Below are 23,862 nucleotides of genomic sequence, written 5' to 3' on the forward strand. Positions count from 1 at the left end.
TTTTTGGCAGTATTTGAGACTCTTTCTATACAAATTCACGAAAAATCTATTTTTTACAGTAGCATCTTGGAATTGGTGTCCTTTTTTTCAGAACGCTCTGGGGAACATTATAAAGTACCATACAAACTTTTTGCTTTCTTTTTTTTCAACATAGTATTTGTTTGTTTGTTTGTTTATTTATTTATTTATTTATTTATTAAATGTACAATATTTTTTTATTATGTATTCCGCTTTTGAGGTACATGTATAAAAACGTGTTATTCTATGACCCGAGGGACCTTACAATACTTCCTGAAAGTTTTATTGAAAAATATTGATGTTTGGGCAAATAACAAGACATTGTTTCACTGAGTGATTGCAACATAATACACATTTATTCTCAGGGTCTTTATAAGCAATAATGGATACTACTTTCGAGTATTTTCTCAAAATAAATATTTATAAATAAAATAGTTACTCATTCCATTATTGTCAGTAATAAGGAAGGAAAAAAAAAAACCTGATAACTTTAGTTCATGAAATAGTATCTGCCTATATCCACTCGTTTCTTGATATTTATAAACGTTGTAAAAACACGAGACAGAATAAATGTTCTAATATAACTATGCCAAATACATTGGATTTACAGCTTTTTGCCATGTCTGTCTTTCTCTGAAGCAGGCTGTGATGTCTTTTCTCCCTGCGCTGCCAACATTTTCTCCGCCCTTTTAACACTGAATGCCCCTCGCAGTGACGTCACATGGAAAAAAAAAAGCTATCAGGGAGTGAATGTCAGTCCCTCCCCTATCCAATGATATGTTTTTCAAGTCTGTACTACAAAGTATGTTGTCCCTGTAAGTCATCATAACGAAATGCGTTTATTTTTATCGTGTTTACACAGTCGCGATCCTAGAAGCCCACTCCAGTATGATCATGTTAACACGACCCTGGTCGTTACAGGGTTAATGACATTCTATTTTCACTATCAGTGCATTATCAGAATAAAAAGAAACATAAATAAATATAAAAATAACAAGACTCTTCCCATTTTGTACTGGACATAGCGATCTTTAGCAGAAATATTTCCGATCTTTGATGCAGCTGGTGTATTGTTTTCATTGAAGACATTTTAAAGATGTTTTGCAGCTCTATGCAGCGTGTTTCATTTACCGGAAGAAAACTAAACCGGCTGCCAGGTTCCTAAATGCAGTGTAACAGGTAGTGCGTCAATAAGGCAAACGATTGCAGTATTTACTTTTAAGTGATAAAAAATATGTATTGCACTATACGTATATTACCTGGGAACTACATATTACACGGCAATGCAGAGCTCTACGTTTTAGATTTTTAACTACTGGCCTGGATACCATTTTACAATCTTGCCCATATTAAATACTATTTAAACAAATGCTGTTTTGGAGGGTGATTTTATTTATTTTATTATTTATTTTTACATTTTTTTTATATACTACATTCAGTCACATTCCTAGACTTTTGTAAAAAAAATAAATACAAATAAAAACAGTATTTCAATTAAAATAGCATTTAATATGGGCTGCGGAAAGTTTAATATATATATATATATATATATATATATATATATATATATATATATATATATATATATATATTTTATTTTTTTTGCTTTAGTACAGGGGTTATCAAACGGGGGTCCACGGTCCCCTAAGGGCAAGGGGTGCTCCAAAAATAAACCAGGGAATGTGTTATTTTCCCTGCATGCTTATGACACGCTGAAACCTATTAGTTTCAGCATGTCATAAGCAGAAATTAACGCCTTCTCGGGTTACGTATGGTGTAATAGAGCTATTTCAGCGGGAGCACGACAGATTACAAAAAAATCGTTGGAAACACACACAATAAATACCAGATATGGATACATTTTTAATCCGACCATCAGCATCAAAACAACAAAACACACAGAATGATGACACAGAACTTCCTTCAACAAGTTCAACCATAAGGGCTGTAGAAAAGCGAGGAGGTGGTGTTGTGAGTAAAAAATATAAAGTCGTTATTAACCCTGCAAAATTAAGGAAACACGAAGAAGCTACTTGAATTTTGGTTTTATTTGTACTGGAAGTGCACAAGTACTGTGAATGTTTGAAACCCTCCAAATTACAGACATTTAATTACCAAGCATGAAATATATAAAAACAAGCAACATTCATTTTTTGTAGCGAAAGGCTAAGGAACTGCTTGGTAGTAAAGCTGTAATGAAATCCACAACTAGCGGATAAAAAGCTTGTAGTGTCATCGTACATAGTGCTGCAGAAAATTGCTAAAGCAAAAAAATCGCATACGATTGCTGAGGAGTTGATAATACCGTGTTCCATTGAAATTGTAAAGGAAATGTTTGGAGAGCAGAAGGCCAAGGAACTGGACTGAACACAGCGTTAACACTTGTTAATTTTATTAAATCCAGTGCAACAAACTCCAGGTGTTTTGCTGCACTTTTATCATGCATACAGAGGTGAGATGACTATCTCAAGGCAGAATGCTTACCCGTATTTTTAACCTCAAGGAAGAGTTACTTACTTTCTTAGCTGGTAAGAAACCCAAACTTGCTGAAGTGCTGAAAGAGGACGTGTGGCTGGCAAAACTGGGTTACCTCGCAGACATGTTCAGTGAAATTAATAAGCTGAATAAAACTATGCAAGGTGGGAGCACTCATGAAGAGCATTCAAAAGCAAACTACAACTCTGGAAAGTTTGTGTCTGTGGGGGGACAACTGATATGTTTGAGCTGTTACATTCTTTCATTTAGGAACGAAACATCGACTTTGATGCAATCAAATCGCAGCTGGCAGCGCATCTGTCTGGTCTGCTCAACAAATACTTACTTTCTTGAACTCATGACTGAACAAGCCACTAGACAACTGTGGGCTACAAATCCCATTAGTGAGAATATTGAAGCTAAACTGCCACCCTCTGTCCCATCACAGCTGTTAGAAGAGCTCATTGATATTTCATCAGACAGCTCCTTCAGAACCAAGTTCAGTGAAATGCCGCTAGAGACATTTTGGTGTGAGTGCTCTGATGAACACAGCACTGCTTCTTCTGCAGCACTGAAAGTGTTGGTCCAATTTAGTACAACCTACTTATGCGAAACACGATTTTCAGCCATCTCATGTCATGCCACAAATTTTCAATTTGATTTAGGTCGGGGCTCTGACTGGGCCACTCAAGGACATTTACCTTTTTGTTCCTTAGACACGCCAGTGTAGCTTTGGCTGTGTGCTTTGGGTTGTTGTCATGCTGAAAGGTGAACTTCCGTCCCAGTTTCAGCTTTCTTGCAGAGGGCAGCAGGTTTTCCTCAAGGACTTCTCTGTACTTTGCTCCATTCATTTTCCCTTCTATCCTGACAAGTGCCCCAGTCCCTGCCGATGAGAAAAATCCCCATAACATGATGTTGCCGCCACCATGCTTCACAGTAGGGGTGGTGTTCTTTGGGTGATGTGCGGTGTTGGGTTTGCACCAAACATAACGGCCAAATAAGTTCAATTTTAGTTTCATCAAACGACACAACTTTTTGCCACATGGCTGCAGAATCTCCTGAGTGTTTTTTTGCATACTTCAAATGGGATTCAAGGGGGGCTTTCTTGAGTAATGGTTTACTTCTTGCCACCTTACCATACAGGCCAGATTTGTGGAGTGCTTGGGATATTGTTGTCACATGCACACTTTGACCAGTCTTGGCCATAAAAGCCTGTAGCTCTTGCAAAGTTGCCATTGGCCTCGTGGTAGCCTCTCTGATCAGTCTCCTTCTTGCTCGGTCATCCAGTTTGGAGGGACGACCTCATCTAGGCAGGATCTTGGTGGTGCCATACACCTTCCACTTCTTAATAATCGTCTTGACCGTGCTCCAAGGGATCACCGCATAATCTTCTTTGTTCAAGACTGAATAGATTAAATTCTTTTAGCCTATCTGCATACAACATGCTTTTTAAACCCGGGATAATTCTGGTTGCTCTTCTTTGCACTCTTTCTAGAGCAGCAGCATCCTTTTTTGTAACGAGGTGACCTGAACTGAACACAATATTGTAGGTGAGGTCTTACTAATGCATTGTAAAGTTTTAACATTACTTCCCTTGATTTAAATTCAACACTTTTTACAATATATCCGAGCATCTTGTTGGCCTTTTTATAGCTTCCCCACATTGTCTAGATGAAGACATTTCTGAGTCAACATAAACTCCTAGGTCTTTTCCATAGATTCCTTCTTCAATTTCAGTATCTCCCATATGATATTTATAATGCACATTTTTATTGCCTGTGTGCAGTACCTTGCACTTTTCTCTATTAAATGTAATTTGCCATGTGTCTTCCCAGTTCTGTATGCTGTCTAGATCATTTTGAATGACCTTTGCTGCTGCAACAGTGTTTGCTACTCCTCCTGTTTTTGTGTCGTCTGCAAATTTAACAAGTTTGCTTACTATACCAGAATCTAAATCATTAATGTAGATTAGGAATAGCAGAGGACCTAATACTGATCCCTGTGGTACACCACTGGTTACCTCGCTTCATTTTTAGGTTTCTCCTCTAATCAGTACTTTCTGTTTTCTACATGTTAACCACTCCCTAATCCATGTGCATGCATTTCCTTGAATCCCTACTGCGTTCAGTTTGGGAATTAATCTTTTATGCGGGACTTTGTCAAAAGCTTTCTGGAAATCTAAATAAACCATGTCGTATGCTTTGCAATTATCCATTGTCAATGTTGCATCCTCAAAAAAATCAAGCAGGTTAGTTAGACACGATCTAACTAACCCATGCTAAAGCCATGCTGCCTGTCTCCCAGGATACTGTTACCATATAGGTAATTTTCCATTTTGGTTTCCATAAGTTTACATATAATAGAAGTCAGGCTTATTGGTCTGTAGTTACCTGGTTTGGTTTTGTCTCCCTTTTTGTGGATCGGCATTAAGTTTGCAATTCTCCAGTCTGTCGGACTGTTGCATGATCTTGGTTAACGATTTGTAAATAACTTCTTTCATTTATTTGAGTACTATTGGGAGGATCTTATCCGGCCCAGGGGATTTGTTTATTTTAAGAGCTCCTAGTCTCTTTAACACTTCTGCCTCTTTTATGCAAAAGTTATTTAAAACCAGAGAGGAACAGGTCGACGTGGGGCATGTTGTCAGTATCCTCCTTTGTAAAAACTTGTGATAAGTAATAATTTAATATTTTTTCTATTTTTTTTTCTTTGTCTATGATTTTGCCATTTGTATCTTAGACATTAGACGTTTAACCTCCTCTTTTGAATTTTCTCTTGCTGTTATAATATTGGAAAAGAATTTTGGAATTGGTTTTATGTCCTTCATGACATCACCAGGGTTATGTGCCCAGATTTCAGCCCCATCCATCACAACATCATCAATTCTAATGCCACACTGAGTGAGTGTCTGTACAATAGACTGGGATGAAGTTGTATTGTTGCAGAATTCCAAGAAATGACCAGTCCTGATCGAAGCACTCTCCAGCCACATCTGCAATAACAATAATTCAACTCTTTATTTCCAATTAAATTGTTGTCATAAAGTGAATATGAAACTGGAATTAAAGTTTAAATATATTACTTTATGCCTAGGGCACTTAAGTCAATTATTTAAAATGATGAATTAACTTGTTTCAACATTCAAAAAGATCACTAATTTTGTTGAGTTGCTTAGAACTGCGTAACCAAACTAAAATTTATCAGGTAGGTTTATTTATTTATTTATTTATTTATTTATTTATTTATTCCCCCCCCCCCCCCCCTTTATTACTGATAATAATGGAATTAACTATTATTTCATTTATAAATATTTATTTTGAGAAAATAATCGAGAGTAGTGTCCATTATTGCTTATAAAGCCCTGAGAATAAACATTTTATTATGGCATTGCAATCACTCAGGTGAAACAATGTCTTGTAATTTGCCCAGGAAAATTGTAAGGTCCCTCGGATCATCGAATAATACATTTTTATACATTTATCAATAAGCAGAATACATAATAATAAAAAATACTTAAAAAAAAAAAATAGAAGTATTGCATTTAAAAAAAGCAAAATGCTTTATAGTTTTTGAAGTACTTTATTATGTTCCCCAGAGTGTTCTGAAAAAAAGGACACCAATTCCAAGATGCTACTGTAAAAAAAAATAGATTTTTAATGAATTGAGGAAGAGTGTCATACAGCCAAAAAAACCTTGGTCCTGAGGGACCATCCCACTGAAAAACGCTTGGTCTTGAAAAGCTTGATTTTTAAATTAAAATACAGTATATACTTTTTTCCCTCGCAGTATGTGTGTATCTAACATGTACCAGGTACTGCTAACATAGTGGCAATGCAGTTGGAACCTCACTGACTCTTAGGTTGCAGTCTGAGGTAGTGTATAAATATGTTATAAAAAGTCCTGTTTTTATGTATACTGTATAAAGTTTTGCACTCTTCAGCTCGACAAAAATAATTCAGGACTAAAAGGGTTAGACTGCTTTCTTATTTCTGCACCATTAACGCTCAGCAGAAAAGACAAATTGGGTGTGAAATGTTGTCATTTTCAATTTCATACTGTATATGTTGATGTACTTGATGTTGCTTCTTTCTCCATTCCAGTGTTTAAATGCCTCTAGAATACTGTCATCTCATGGGATGAATATGGAAGTAGTTCTTACATATGTGGAGTTCAGTTACCTCTGCCCAGCACTTCTAAACCAGATTGACAGCAAATCCTGCATACAACACACAGCTTATCTCAAGAAACCAGATGGTCATTCACATGATGGTATTGTTTTCTTAATTACTATAGACGGCAGATACAAATAGATGAGTAAACCTGTTCACTGAAAACTGTTATTTTATGTATTGCAATTTCAACCAATATAAAAAATGATCAGTAGAAGCCATTTCACATTAATGACAAGCATTTCATAAAACTTGCACAGCTGTATTTTGGTAGTCGATACAGCACATTCAACATGCATAGGTCCTAAAAGTTATTAAATATATTACAATAATATAAAAAAATGTCATCTTGGTGCACAGTATGAGTCATGGCTCACCACAGTAAGCGCCTTGAATGTATGGCTCCATTCTGGACCCTCAGTTTTTGGCTATGTTATTCTTGACTGTGTTTCCCTTAATGGTAGCAGTACCTAAGGAATGGCAGTGCACTAAAGTTAAGATTTTAAGCAAAGATTTCATTAGCTTTCTGGAATTGAAAGGCTTAGTATGTGTGTCCCTGTATTTTTGTTAGTTTTTCAGCGATTTGGTTTAATATAATTTTTGTGAGGCATGTAAACTTTTTTCCCCACATAGGTCATGTCCATAGTTTGGAATCATGAAAACTATGTTGAGGAATTTGGCCACATATGTTTGCCATTCTGTGTTATAGTGCCTGCAGATCTAAGAATATATCAAATTAAACCCACTCCTTTTAATAACAATGCATTGATATTTCTCTCCCTGTCCAGATCACGAAGCTGATCACACAAATTCAGACAATTCTCAAAAAGCTCATTCAATTGAAGCAGGTAAGAAAGAACACGTTTTGTTTTCCCTCTCATCTCTTACTGTAATTATATTATTTATAACTTGATCTCTGCATAGCTGTTAACAGCATGTACAATTATATAGTAACATATAATTTATTTATTTCTTAGCAGACGCCCTTATCCAGGGCGACTTACAAGATATCACATTATTTTTACATACAATTACCCATTTATACAGTTGGGTTTTTACTGGAGCAATCTAGGTAAAGTACCTTGCTCAAGGGTACAGCAGCAGTATCCCCACCGGGGATTGAACCCACGACCCTCCGGTCAAGAGTCCAGAGCCCTAACCACTACTCCACACTGCTGCCATATGCCCTAAATAAGACAAATTAATGTTGCTTTATGAAACTAACCAACTGTATTTTATGCTGTGTATGTGGTAGTGGAATCTGATCACTTTTAGGGAGTTAGTGTCCTGAGGATGTATGGCTTTTAGGTTACAAGGTTCTCTGTAGAATACAAAGCATAGCATGATGCGAAGTAGTAACTTCTTTGAAAATAACTATTTGTGGAACCTACAATAAGGGCAGGATTTTCAAAAGGTTGTAAAGGTAACTTCAGTGTTAATCAAGGAATCGGTATGTACCATTATTTTTGACATTTTATGCCTATTTCGTTATTAAATATTTGTCCTAATGTGATTTCCGAAATTATGTTGATTTACGTGCTTCTTGTGACTGTTTCTTTTGTTTGTGTGGAAATTTAAAAGCAAATCTGTGTTAATTGTCATAATTTATCAGGAATTAATTTGCACTTGAAAAAGGTTGGTTTTAATTAACGAAAGAGTATATAACGAAAGAGGTATATAAAGAGTATATAAGACCGCGTCGGTGATGCCGACGATACAGAGAGTGTACAGTGCCAGAATTCATTTCTTACAGACTACCTAGATAATTCAATGAAAATATTTGAGCCTTTTCTATACTTGTGGTTGTGAATGAGATTTATTCACTTGTTGTTTTAACATTTGTAACCGTATGGAACGTTTGTTGTATTGCTGAGTGATATACAGTTATTTGCACGCAGTGTAATGTTACTACCAAGAAAATATCAATGCAACTGTAGCCTATTTGAATTCTGCATATGTACATTATATGACAGCAGACCTCTACTGCAGATTTTATTTTAAATATACAACTGAAATCTTGGTATAGAAAATAGCATATTAGATATTACAATAAAGTTTCCTTAGGTGATTGAGGATTTGCAATGCTTCCTTGGCTTATAACACCTGTGTAATCCACGAAAGAACGAAGGTGTACAAGGGCACGCAGATCCACTAGGAATATGATAGAGAGCATTGACATGGATTTTGCCTAAACGTATTTGTAATGCTGTCAGACTCCCCCCACACTGTATGTACATTGTACACTTTCACCGTCACACGTTTGTATGCATATTACATTTTCTTAATACTGTAAGTAGCTACTTCTAATCATGTTGAGTTTATTTATAAACAAAATTGTGTATTGGGTTAGGCCGGGAGTTCTATCATAATTTAAAAAGCTTAATAAATGTATGATAAAGTGTTACACACATGGTGTATAATAGAACTAACTACAAACACAAATGGCACTTCAAATGTATATTTATAGCCTACAATCGTACATACTAAAATACATACAAAAGTAGATGTCAACATAAAGTAAATTCCAACCAATATAATAGATGGCTTACCGTATTTTTTTCTTTTTAAACAAAAAAAGATTTCAAAATGCACATTAAAAGAGTTATGTATATAGTGAGGTGTGGCATTTCATTTTAATCCGTGCAGTCCGATTTTTATCCACGCTAGATAATCGTATATCAGCATTTTATATGTGAAGTGTTCTAAATAATTGTACATTCTGCATGACAAAATGAACGATTTTACATTAAGTTTACAAAATGTACACGAAACAGATATTCACATTATTTTTTTATTTCTATTTGGTTTCTGGTTGCTGCTGTCTCCCTGTACGCTAGTATTTTCCATAACATCGAATTATACTTCTGTTCATTTTTTGAACTCGTTAACATCCATTTTCATTAACGAGTTCCCCTTATCTAGTTATTGAGACAGGAAGTGATGTACGTGACCTGCGACAAGCTTTCTAACGAGAAATACATTCAATAACAACCTCATCGACTCAATTTCAAAGCATTAATGGATTAATTTAATGAACACATTTCGTTTGAAAATCACTTGCTACTAAAGCTCTCGTTATTATACCACGAGTTCGATACAGTAACACTGTTTTTTGAAAATCCTGCCCATGGTGTGATGTCTGGTGAGGAGGTGTATTGATGCAATGTTTTTGTGAGCCGTGCCTTTGCCAACTTCTGCCGTTTGTATCGCCCTTCGTATGGCAGCTGTGATGCTTTGGATGCCTGTTTGTTCCTGATAAGGACTTGTTCTCTGCTGCTTGTTTTATACTCAGGCACTGGATCCCATAGAGCAGTGGTTACCAGCCTTTCTAGTACTGGTGACTTAATGAATTTTAGTTGACCGGTTGTATATAATGAGATATATATTTTAATTTAAATTAAGGCCTCTACACACCAGAGGTGATGCGACAATCGAATAAACCATCATATTTTTTATATGAGCCATTCACACTGTCTGTGATGCGACACTGAAGTGATGCGAAAAAATAGGATTGATGTCTATTTTGGAGATGTTGTCGTACGGCAGCTAGGGAACTGACCCATGAGGAACAGCTTCCCTTGTCTGCCTTCAGTAAACAATGGCAGAAGAAATGAGAATTCTCTTAGTATCAAAATACCCAGAGCTGTACAATAAAGGATACAAACGTTGTAAAGACGGCAATGAGGGAGAACATCTGGCAGTCCCTTTCCATGGAACTGGATCTAGCTGGTGTGTATGATTTGTTTACCTTTACTGAAATAAGTGTTCTAAAAAGCTATTATGTATTCTACATTATTAGCTGTATAACAGGACTATCATACGTGTGAATTTTTTTTTTCCAGTCACCAATCACATCGCACGGATCTGCCACCACTGGTAGTGTCACAGCGAAAGTACCATTTTATTGCAGGACAAATCGCATAACGTCCGGTGTGTGGAGACCTTTAGGCTACATGTAATTGTTTTTCATTTTACAAATGTGTATTTTTCTATTAAATCTTTAACAGTACATCAACTTTTTGTGTCGTTTGCAGCAATATACAATATAAATATATATATATATATATATATATATATATATATATATATATATATATATATATATATATATATATATATATATATATATATATATATATATACACACAGTACGGTGCAAAAGTTTTAGGCAGATGTGAAAAAATGCTGTAAAGTAAGAATGCTTTCAAAAATAGATTAATAGTTTATATTTATCAATTAACAAAATGCAAAGTGAACAGAAGAAAAATCTACATCAAATCAATATTTGGTGTGACCACCCTTTGCCTTCAAAACAGCATCAATTCTACTAAGTACACTTGCACACAGTTTTTGAAGGAACTCGGCAGGTAGGTTGGCCCAAACATCCTGGAGAACTAACCACAGTTCTTCTATGGATTTAGGCAGCCTCAGTTGCTTCTCTCTCTTCATGTAATCCCAGACAGACTCGATAATGTTGAGATCAGGGCTCTGTGGGGGCCATACCATCACTTCCAGGACTCCTTGTTCTTCTTTACGCTGAAGATAGTTCTTAATGACTTTCGCTGTATGTTTGGGGTCGTTGTCATGCTGCAGAATAAATTCGGGGCCAATCAGATGCCTCCCTGATGGTATTGCATGATGGATAAGTATCTGCCTGTACTAATCAGCATTGAGGAGACCATTAATTCTGACCAAATCCCCAACTCCATTTCCAGAAATGCAGCCCCAAACTTGCAAGGAACCTCCACCATGCTTCACTGTTGCCTGCAGACACTCATTCGTGTACCGCTCTCCAGCCCTGAACAAACTGCCTTCTGCTACAGCCAAATATTTCAGATTTTGACTCATCAGTCCAGAGCACCTGCTGCCATTTTTCTGCACCCCAGTTCCTGTGTTTTCGTGCATAGTTGAGTCACTTGGCCTTGTTTCCACGTCGGAGGTATGGCTTTTTGGTCGCAAGTCTTCCATGAAGGCCACTTCTGACCAGACTTCTCCGGACAGTAGATGGGTGTACCCATGTCCCACTGTTTTCTGCCAATTCTGAGCTGATAGCACTGCTGGACATCTTCCGATTGCGAAGGGAAGTAAGCATGATGTGTCTTTCATCTGCTGCAGTAAGTTTCCTTGGCCGACCACTGCGTCTACGGTCCTCAACATTGCCCGTTTCTTTGTGCTTCTTCAAAAGAGCTTGGACAGCACATCTGGAAACCCCTGTCTGCCTTGAAATTTCTGCCTGGGAGAGACCTTGCTGATGCAGTATAACTACCTTGTGTCTTGTTGCTGTGCTCAGTCTTGCCATGGTGTATGACTTTTGACAGTAAACTGTCTTCAGCAACCTCACCTTGTTAGCTGAGTTTGGCTGTTCCTCACCCAGTTTTATTCCTCCTACACAGCTGTTTCTGTTTCAGTTAATGATTGTGTTTCAGCCTACATATTGAATTGATGATCATTAGCACCTGTTTGGTATAATTGTTTAATCATACACCTGCCTATATGCCTACAAAATCCCTGACTTTGTGCAAGTGTACCTAGAAGAATTGATGCTGTTTTGAAGGCAAAGGGTGGTCACACCAAATATGGATTTGATTTAGATTTTTCTTCTGTTCACTCACTTTGCATTTAGTTAATTGATAAATATAATCTATTAACATGTCTATTTTTGAAAGCATTCTTACTTTACAGCATTTTTTCACACCTACCTAAAACTTTTGCACTGTACTGTGTGTGTGTATATATATATATATATATATATATATATATATATAATATATATATATATATATAAAATAAATAGACTAGACACCATGATGCCTGAAGGTTTAAATAGAAAGGAACAGTGAATCATTACATCATTAGCTATATAGTGAATGATATCACAAAGACATTAGATTAAACAGAAATACATGTGTGGTTACCATGGCATTAAAAGCCTATAATACCTCCAGTGTTTTGTTTTCAAACACACTTTCCCTTGACAAAGGTATGTTAAACATACCAAAACATTGGGAAGTTGGTGACTGCTCTGAACCCGCACACACAGCCCTCTGCTCCCTTCTACTCGGCAGTCCTGAGCAGACTATAGGCAACTGGCACTGATTTACAATAAGTGCCAACTGCCAAACAATTAACAATTAAATAAATCAATTAACAAATTAACAATACCACACATTTGCATGTGTATTTGGCAGGGAGGATTTTAACCCCCTCCCTGCCCTGTTAACATGCCAACCCATCCCTGTCGTGTCTTAGTGCTTCATTGCACTAGTTCAAACAGCTGAGTGTAAAGGGTATTGTGAAATGTCTTAACTAGCACCCAGATTAACGCCTCTGTTCTGTATTTAGTGCTGTTTTGGGACAGCCGATCATGTGATGCATTTCTAGTTGTCATAGTGCGCACGCATCATTGCCATTGCCATGAAGCAGCCCAAAAACACGCACTATCCTTGCAGACAAAAGTGGAAGTGTTGAAAGCGCTGGATCATGCATCACCATTTAAGAAAATGAAAGATGCAGATTTCAAAATCCCTGCATACACTTTGTCAACCATTCTGAAAAACTGGGGTACAATAATACAAGCCTATGAGCAAACGGGTGTGCAATTCATATCGCCCGATGCTCGGGACAACATGTTTTGCTGTTATACTTTGCCCGTTGGACAAATAGTTTTTATTTATTTATTTTTCCTAATGTTCGTTCTTTTGCTAGAAAAAAAATAAGTATTTTTAGAGAGCCATGCAAGTTTCTGAAAACTGAATTGCGGAAGTCTAGCACCTAAACACAAACATTTAAGTGTTTACGTCCCACCCCTATCACTTCTGATTGGCTAGCTGTGGAAAAAGCTGATCTTCTATTGGTTACAAACCCAGAAATGGCTGCCAAGAGAGCCTCTGGCAAGGCACAGACTAATATTTTAAACTTGAGGTATTATTTACGTTTTTTGTAAATTAGCAAGTAAATGATACTGCTTTCTTGATATATGAACCTGACATTTAAATGCCACAATCTAGTAATGTTAGAGAAAAAATACCATAGTCTGTTTGTGGTGAAGCGTGTAGACAAACTTTCCCCAGCAAAACATGTATTGATTTTTTTTAGTGTTGCTAACCTAGTTTGCCATTTACTGTATTTACATATTTTCTAGGTTTAAATGCTATATTAACAAAAAAATAACTTTTTTTTTTTAAAACTAGATTTGAACAGAAGCGATAGTAGTTATTTCTTGGACAGGCACAATCCATCGATTTGTGAAACTATTAAAACATGAAGATTGACAAATATGTTTATAAATGATAGAAATTAAATGCTTATGTGAGATTATCTTTACAATATAGTATTATTATTAGTGGCAGTATTATTATTATTATTTTCAAATAAAACTGTAAATGTCATGGCAATGTGTTCACAAATCTCACACAGCGCCTACTGCTCTCTGCACTCCTAACTCACCTCACCTCTGGACTGTAAGTGCGGACGCTAAATACCCCGATGCACATGTGGTGCTCATTGCGACCCTCCTTATCATGAGTGTAGTTCTATTTCTGCGAGTTGAGTAATTTGCATTGCTCTTAAGCTTACATAGGCCGGGTGGGGTGTGGAATCCTATGTTACCAGGAGTTTTAAAAACAGGAAGGGACAGGCAATGGAGGGGACTTACTTACTTTTCCAGCCATATTGGAGATGTTGCGTTGGTAGTTAAGAGCCAGTAGTTTGTTGGTCTGTACGTTGTATGTGTAACTTTTTCTGTTTGTCAGCCGTATTTTCTTTTCGTTCCACTTGCATTGGATAGACGTGTTGACAATATTAACATTGCTTGTTCGCTATTCTACTATTGTTCAAACCAGTTTTTCGGTTCAATATTTTTTGTAGCTACTTTTGGACATTTTTTCAAAACTGTAGCTGGATCAAGGAAAGATTCAACCAAATGGCCTTACCGGCAGGGTATGGACAGAATGGATCAGCGCTGTCATTGCAGATAACTGGCTGAGATCAAACCTTTTTCTTCATTTGACAACTGCAGTGGATTACAAATGTTTGAATGGCCAATCAGTATTTTTTTTTTTTTTTTATTCTGATGTTTTTTTTTGGTTTGGAATACTTTTGAAATGAATCGAACCCTCTTTTGGACTTGTTTTTGTTTGTTGTCTGAACGGGATCGGGACATTGCTTTGAGAGGGATATCTTGTACACTGTATTGTAGGTATATCTTTATTGTGTGGTCACCTGTTTGTTTTCTAAGCTGTGCCGCCCCCTTGCTAATAAATTCTGGCTTTAAGTATCTTTCGGTCCTGTGCTGTGAGCCATTCCTTTGAATGTTTAATCCCACAAAATGCCATACTTACTCTAGAATTAATTTTCAGTAAACCCTGCATGGTAAATTATACTCTTTGTACCCTTTACATTTTCTTATTACTCTGTAACTATTTACCTGTTGACTCCTATATGTTTAATGGTTCATTTTGGGTCAGTTTTAAGCTATTACAAACTAAAGGGATTTATTTATTTATTTATTTATTTATTTATTTTTACAATTTTACAGTAATTAAGTAAGCACATAGTTATTATACTTAACATAACCAACTTCACCACATGGTAAAATAGTAAACAACTGCATTGAAACATGAATTACTTATATATCATCACCCCCTACTTCCTAATCATTCAGCAGATGCATTTACATAGTTATTATAATTATACTTTTTTTTCCCAAACTCTTGTTATAATATCTGTGACAAAATATGGGGAAAGGTTATTAATGGAAGATACCTCAGCCCTCGTATTTTACAAAGTTTATATCCACTCCAGGGGGAAGTTTGAAAAATGTAGTCCTGAAGGGATTACAGGCGGGGTAAAGACTCGCCACCCTTATTTCCAGAACTGGCCTTCCGACCCAATCCTATATCCCTCATTTATTTAGAATCAGGCAGCTATCTCTGCAGCTAAAGCCAACGTCAATCTCCATTTAATCAAGAACATGGAGCACTGGACCTCTGCAGCAATTGACTCTTGCATCCATTCATCGCCTACCGACATAGCAACAGCCCATCAAAAAATGGCTAATATGCCCAGAGTGGGGACTACCCGACCGCTGGGGCCACCAGAGGTTTCCCCTACTAGGAAGGGGTTTTATCCTCTCCACTGAGCGGCAGGTAATCGCATAACCATCCAACACTAACTCTGTCCTAACAACCTCTGTTTGTCTTGTACGTCCCTTCCTTTCCTGTCTCCTTTCTATCTGTCTTGTTTTATGTTATGCACTGGCGCGACTCTATTGTTTGACTCACGGTGAGGTTTTCTGCGGGGAGCTGAGGGTCCATCCTTTGGGGTGGTAAGTGCAGATCCACTCCCCCGAACTCGGGTCGGCCACGCTACCTCGTCCTCGCACTAGGGGGGTTCTCACTGAGTGAGTCAGAGGTGACCCCCGGCCACATTATCCTTGCGCAGCTCGTGTGCCTGTTCTACCTCGCCACGTGAGGCGCTGTTCTTCTTTTCCTCGGGACGTGGCCCGCTTTATGCTCTTAGTGCCTAAGTCCCAGACTAACCCATCTCTCTTTATCGCAGGTTCCCTACGGGATGCCTTCCCGTTCCTAGCTTCGGAGGCCTATGCCTCACCTCATCCTGAGGGTAACACCAGACCAGTCAGGGAACCCTTTACTATCTTTTCTTTCAGCCCTAATCCAACTGGACTAGTCCTATCGCCCCGACAGGCGCCTCTGCCGAGCAGAGCCCTTTTTATTTATTTATTTTTTAAATTTAGTAAAATCGGCAATTATTTTATTATTTTCTCCCAATTTTGGCATATCCAAATATTTTTAGGCTCAGCTCGCCGCTACCACCCCCACGCTGACTCGGGAGCAGCGAAGATGAGCACACGCTGTCCTCCGAAGCGTGTGCCGTTAGTTAGAGCCCTTTTTATATGTTTTTGTATGCTCGGTCCTCGCACAAAGGACAGCTCATCGCTCGGGATCCATTTTCTATCCTAATTTTCTAAAATCTCTAAGCCCGCTCTTAGTTCCGGGCCATGCAGCTCGTCCCTCTATCCTAGTCCGGGCTCTCTCCGCCCACCACTGTCTTACTAACAGCTTGTTTCTGCTTCCTGTGCTCTATCCTTACAGCCACAGCAAACGCCCTGTGAATTTACAAAGTGATTTATCATTTGGGGTTCTGATCACCACCCGCTTTCGATAAGCTGGGATATATCTATTTAGTTTTGTTTGTTTTTTTCTGTGTATGTGTGCAAGGGGCAGGCGTGGCTATTTTCCAGTGCCTGGGATTAGGAACCGTAGGAACCGCCCGACTGGCACGCGTGTTTGTTTTGTTAACTGTACTGTACTGGTGACTGGGGGACGTTTTGAATATCAGGTTGTTGAGTTTATACTGTCCATTGCTTACTGTGGGCCGAATCACATTAACACAAACGCGGCTGTTCTAAGCAGTGACAACTGTACTGACGAACAATGCTCTCAACGTAGTTTTCAATCCGTACAGGACTCTTGCATGTGTTTGAATTCACTGCCACTAAAGCCATGGTGTTGGCTTTCGATGCAAGTGCAATAGAGGCATTAACATCAGATTTCCTGCACAATCTTCCATAAATTCAATTAAAAAAACATTGCTAGTGCCGTGTTTTCCGCCATCTTGAAAGTTCTCTCTTCACAACACACTGTTCAATAAGAGCTAACTTATGTTACGTAGCACCACGGAGGGGCGCTCTGCCGATTTGAACTCAGCCCTGGTGTTCATTTATCAGTTGAGAAAGTCCATCCATGTTTTCTTCTGTACTTTCTGCAAAAGGACTTTCAAAACTTACCCTTTCCTTTCCTAATTAAGTCAGATATATTTTAAGCAACTGTTCCTACAATTAGAAAATATAGTTCCACACCTAAGGCATTTACAGCATGATTTTCAAAAGGGGCAAAATAAGAACTAGGATGCAAAGTGATTTCTAAAATCTGATTTAATGTAACGTTACTTGATTTATATTTAAAAGGGTCAACAAGTGAACACACAATCATTTCGTCTAAACTCTTTGAAAGCCATGTACTCAGTTAGAAATCACCTTGCGACCTAGTTCTTCTTTTCCCCCATTTGAAAATCTACGCTGTATGTTCTAAAAAAAAAAAAAAAAAAAAAATACAGGACTCAATAAATTAGCATCTACATAGCAACCATACAAGTATCCACCAATGCTATCTGTATAAACAATAATATGTATCATTATCAATGTCTTCTAGTAAAAATAGCATATGTATTGTTTTTTGTCTTCAACTTCAAGACCAAATTATCAATTAGCTCTGTTCTATTGCAACCAGAGGACCCTTATAAGTTGGCTTGGTACTATTTGATTATTTTTTTTTTGCCAAATAGATTTCACTGAGTTTTTATGCCACTGAGAAACGTCTCATTTAGCAAAACCCCTTTATCACATGCAAAAAAACCATGATAAACAACATTCTAATTGAATGCTGCAGAGCTATACCTTAAAGAAAGATAAACATAAGAACATAAGAAAGTTTACAAACGAGAGGAGGCCATTCAGCCCATCTTGCTCGTTTGGTTGTTAGTAGCTTATTGATCCCAAAATCTCATCAAGCAGCTTCTTGAAGGATCCCAGGGTGTCGGCTTCAACAACATTACAGGGGAGTTGGTTCCAAGCCCTCACAATTCTCTGTGTAAAAAAGTGCCTCCTATTTTCTGTTCTGAATGCCTCTTTATCTAGTCTCCATTTGTGACCCCTGGTCCTTGTTTCTTTTTTCAGGTCAAAAAAGTCCCCTGGGTCGACATTGTCTATACCTTTTAGGATTTTGAATGCTTGAATCAGATCACCGCATAGTCTTATTTGTTCAAGACTGAACAGATTCAATTCTTTTAGCCTGTCTGCATACGACATGCCTTTTAAGCCCGGGATAATTCTGGTTGCTCTTCTTTGCACTCTTTCTAGAGCAGCAATATGTGGGGTGTAGTGGTTAGGGCTCTGGGCTCTGGACTCTTGACCAGAGGGTTGTGGGTTCAATCCCCAGTGGGGGACACTGCTGTTGTACCCTTGAGCAAGGTACTTTACCTAGATTGCTCCAGTAAAAACCCAACTGTATAATTGGGTAATTGTATGTAAAAATAATGTGATATCTGTATAATGTGAAATAATGTATAATGTGATATCTTGTAACAATTGTAAGTCGCCCTGGATAAGGGCGTCTGCTAAGAAATAAATAATAATAATAATAATAATATCCTTTTTGTAACGAGGTGACCAGAACTGAACACAATATTCTAGGTGAGGTCCTACTAATGCATTGTAAAGTTTTAACCCTTTGCAGTCCATTTATTAAGTGCGCGTCAGGTCCAATTTATTTTCACATGTGCAGTTAATTTTAGACGCGCTGTTTAAAAGTATTTTTTTTCCACAGTCAAATGGGTTTAAAAGGCCCTGCATATGAACAAAGCACTCACTAGGCATCTCCAGCCCCGCCCCACCCTTTCGTTCGCTATCGCTTTCACATATACTAAGAAATAAATAATAATAATAATAATAATAATAATAATAGTCGTACATACCGATCAGTCATCTCCTGATCACTCGTTTTATCACCAAACTCCTCAATAATGCAATCCAAGTCATTATTTTATTACTATAACATCTCAAAAAAGCTCTGCAAATCTCTGTGCGCTGATACAGTAACAGCCAGCTTGTTTCCATATGACCGCCCATATGGGATGCCAGGAACAGGTATGACTAATCATGAGATACGCCTTTTTTTATATTTATTTTTTTATCGGCTTGTCTCTGCTCTTGTCGCTCCCACTCGGCCATTGAATGGTTTTCTTTGCTTTTTCCGGAGAAAAAACGACTAGAAACCCGTTTTTTTGATGATCTCGGACAGGGTCCGACAATGGACCGGATACGAATAATTGCAATGTCGGACCAGGCCCGACATAGGACCGCAAAGGGTTAACATTACTTCCCTTGATTTAAATTCAACACTTGTCACAGTATATCTGAGCATCATGTTGGCCTTTTTTATAGCTTCCCCACATTGTCTAGATGAAGACATTTCTGAGTCAACATAAACTCCTAGGTATTTTTCATAGTTCCCTTCTTCAATTTTAGTATCTCCCATATGATATTTATAATGCACATTTTTATTGCCTGTGTGCAGTACTTTACATTTTTCTCTATTAAATTTCATTTGCCATGTGTCTGCCCAGTTCTGAATGCTGTCTAGATCATTTTGAATGACCTTTGCTGCTGCAACAGTGTTTGCTACTCCTTCTGTTTTTGTGTTGTCTGCAAATTGAACAAGTTTGCTTACTATACCAGAATCTAAATCATTAATGTAGATTAGGAATAGTAGAGGACCTAATACTGATCCTTGTGGTACACCACTGGTTACCTCGCTTCATTTTGAGGTTTCTCCTCTAATCAGTACTTTCTGTTTTCTACATGTTAACCACTCCCTAATCCATGTGCATGCATTTTCTTGAATCCCTACTGTGTTCAGTTTGAGAATTAATCTTTTATACAGGACTTTGTCAAAAGCTTTCTGGAAATCTAAATAAACCATGTCGTATGCTTTGCAATTTATCCATTTTCAATGTTGCATCCTGAAAAAAGTCAAGTAGGTTAGTTAGTTAGACATGATCTCCCTTTCCTAAAATCATGCTGACTGTCTCCCAGGATATTGTTACCATATAGGTAATTTTCCATTTTGGATCTTATTATAGTTTCCATAAGTTTACATATAATAGAAGTCAGGCTTATTGGTCTGTAGTTACCTGGTTAGGTTTTTTCTCCCTTTTTGTAGATCGGTATTACGTTTGCTATTTTCCAGTCTGTCGGTACAACCCCTGTGTCAAGAGACTGTTGCATGATCTTGGTTAGCGGTTTGTAAATAACTTCTTTCATTTCTTTGAGTACTATTGGGAGGATCTTCATCTATGATTTTGCCATTTGTGTCTCTTAGACATTTAACCTCCTCTTTGAATGTTCTCTTGCTGTTATAATATTGGAAAAACATTTTGGAATTGGTTTTAGCTCCCTTAGCAATATTGATTTCTATCTCTCTCTTGGCCTTTCTAACTTCCTTTTTGAGTTGTGTTTGCAGTTCCAAGGACTCTTTCTGTGTACTTTGTTTTTGGTCCCTTTTAAACGCTCTGTAAAGTGCCTTTTTTCACTGAATATTTTTTTAATTGATCTATTAAACCCATTTTGTCCATTTTGTTTTAGATTTAGATTTGTCTACTTTTGGGATGTAATTGTTTTGCTCATCTAGTACTACATTTTTAAAAAACAGCCATCCTTTTTCTGTGGATGTTTTCTCTATTTTACTCCAGTCTACTTCTGTTAGTCTCTGTTTCATACCTTCATAGTTTGCTTTTCTAAAATTGTAAACTTAAGCTTTAGTCATTACTTTTGGGGTTTTAAAAAATACTTCAAATGAGACCATGTTGTGGTCTGAGTTTGCCAATGGCTCTCTGACCTCTGTTTTAGTTATTCTGTCTTCATTATTTGAAAAGACTAAGTCAAGGCATGCCTCCCCTTTAGTCGGTGCATTGACAAATTGTGTTAGGAAGCAGTCATTTGTCATTTCCACCATTTCAATTTCGTCCGTCGTGTTCCCCACCGGGTTCTCCCATTTTATACAGGGGAAGTTGAAATCCCCCATTAGTATGGCTTCTCCTTTTCTACATGCATTTCGAATGTCATTGTATAACAGATTATTTTGCTCAGCGTCTGAATTTGGCGGTCTATAGCATGCTCCTATTATGCCCTTTGAATTTTTGTCAACTATTCTGACCCATATTGATTCTGCATTGTTTTCTTTGTCCTGATTTAACACCTGGGCTACAATACTATTTCTTATGTATAGCGCTACCCCTCCGCCTCTTCTGTCCTGCCCGTCTTTCCTATACAGTGTGTACCCACTAATATTATATTTGGCTCCATCAATCTCAGACAACCACGTTTCTGTAACACCTATCACATCATAGTTACTTGTTAGTGCAGTAGCTTCAAGTTCTAACATGTTTGTTTGTTTGTTTGTTTGTTTGTTTGTTTGTTTCTGAGACTTCTAGCATTAAGATAAATACATTTAATAGTTGTCTTACCTGAGTTGTTGCCCTTGTTTTGATGTGGTCTCCCTTCTGTTTTTTTTGTTTTCTCCCCCCTTCCTTTTTAGTTAAAATGCTTCTGGACCTCCTCAAGGATCCTTTCTCTGAGTAGTTTGGTTCCCTTTCTGTTTAAGTGCAGTCCGTCCCACCTATATAGATAGTCCTTGTTGTAGAATGTGCTCCAATGTTCAAGAAAGGTGAAGCCTTCCTGTGTGCACAACGATTTTAGCCATGCATTTTGATTTTGTATTTCCAGCTGTCCATGTGGTCCTTTGCAAGGTGCCGGCAGTATCCCAGAAAATACCAAAGTTTTGGTCTTGTCTTTTAATTTCCTTCCTAGCTCTCTGAATTTGTTTTGCAGGGATCTTGGTCTGTCTCTTCCAATGTTGTTTGTACCAATGTGGACGACTACTACCGGGTCGTCTCCTGTTCGTTCTAGGAGCCTGTCCACATTCTCAGTGATGTGCATGACAGAGGCTCCTGGAAGGCAGCACACTGTTGTAGTAAGGGGGTCCAAACTGCGACCTGAGCTTGCTGTGTTTCTCAATATGGAGTCCCCAACAATCATGACCTCCCTTCTTTTTGCTGCCTGGCCTGCACTGTTTATAAGGTCCTGGATGTTGTTCCTTTCATTCTCTTGATGTTGGTTTTGGTCATCTAAATGTTGAAGTGGCTCAAATTTGTTGGATGTCTGGATTTCTGGTGGTTGTGTTTGACAAAGTTTCTTTTTTTCCCTGCTTCTGCCTATCTGAACTCATCTGTTTCGACTCTCTTCCATCTCCCTGGTGGCTTTCAGTCTGCTAGGGGTGCAGACTTCCATGAATTGTGGGTGTGTCAGCTCCTCAAGCTCCTGTTGCTGTCTCATTTCCGCCAGCTCCTTTTCTTGCAGACTTACTCGTTGAAGCAAGTCCTGGATCGTGCGGCACTTTACACAAACTTGGTTGAGTTCTGTTGGGTTTTCTCGGATTTCCCACATCATGCAGTTGTCACAGATTACTGGGTTGAAGACCATGTTGTAATTTTTTTTGTTTGTTTGTTTGTGGAAGTTTAGTTTAGCTTCTGCAGCTGTCAACTTGCTTTAAAACTGCTTCTAACTGCGCTGAACTTGTCCACGACTGTACTTCTCCCACGATGTCGCTTCCACACGCTGTCGCTGGGAAGACTGCCTGCCTTTTGTTTGTTTGTACTTGTGCTGCGGGCTCCACCCCTCCCCCGTGTCTCAGAACGCCGCGGAATTTGAATCAGCTGCTCAGAGTTTCAGCTTGTTATCAGAAAAATACACGCAGCTGTAAGGCTTTAAGCTGCAATGTTTTCTGAGTAAAGCAACTCCAGATTTAATTTAAAGATGTAATTCCTCCTTTCTGCTTCTAACTGCGCTGTACTTGTCCATGACTGTACTTCTCCCACGATGTCGCTTCCACACGCGTGGAAGCGACATCGTGGGAGAAGTACAGTCTCCCTACACAAATAAAAAAATTGTCTCAAATAAACCGTAGAAAACGCAGCATATAAAAGAGTATTACACAGACTTTTATAGCATAAATTTACGAGTAAAAAATATGCACAGAACAAAACATTAGCTAGTTGAACAGAACTAACTTGCACTTATTCAGAGTCTGAGCTCCGCCCCTCTCCTGCTTCAGCACAGCTGGACTCAGAGTCACTGGAAGGCAAGGCAGACGGGCCCGCTTCCTCCTGCCACAGAGACTTCAGCCGTTGGTCAGGGTATTGTGCACAATATTCATTAAGTGTTTTCCACTTACACCCCATTTTAAAATCAAACTAGTAACTGTCACTGTATACCTATAGCAAAAGCTTACCTACACCTTAACCCGCTAATTTCAAAGTAGGCGCTTTGAATGACAGGCGCTGTAGCTGCAAATGAAAGTGCACAGTTGGTGCAGGCCTTGATGAGTCATTTAAACGAATGAGAGCATTCTAGAGATGATTTCTAAATGATTATTTTTGGTAAGAAAATACAAAATAATGAGTGGTTTTACTGACTTTTATCCTATATAAATTTTATTTCATTCGAACTCACATTGTTTGGGAATTCGACGTTGAACAAGCTTTACCGATTTTAATATCAAAGTAG

General features: G+C 38.0%; 1 protein-coding gene across 1 annotated transcript in view; it reads left to right on the forward strand.

Moving 5' to 3' along the window:
• slc39a6 (solute carrier family 39 member 6) overlaps positions 1 to 23,862 on the forward strand; it is a 62,017-nt gene that overhangs the window by 15,326 nt on the left and 22,829 nt on the right. Inside the window, exons 3-4 of the mRNA XM_033992806.3 lie at positions 6,594 to 6,762; positions 7,451 to 7,510. Coding sequence (XP_033848697.3) covers positions 6,594 to 6,762; positions 7,451 to 7,510 — 229 coding nt within the window. The remainder of the gene's footprint in view (positions 1 to 6,593; positions 6,763 to 7,450; positions 7,511 to 23,862) is intronic.

Source organism: Acipenser ruthenus, chromosome 3 (assembly GCF_902713425.1).
Source record: "Acipenser ruthenus chromosome 3, fAciRut3.2 maternal haplotype, whole genome shotgun sequence".
In the NCBI taxonomy this organism is placed as follows: Eukaryota; Metazoa; Chordata; class Actinopteri; order Acipenseriformes; family Acipenseridae; genus Acipenser; species Acipenser ruthenus.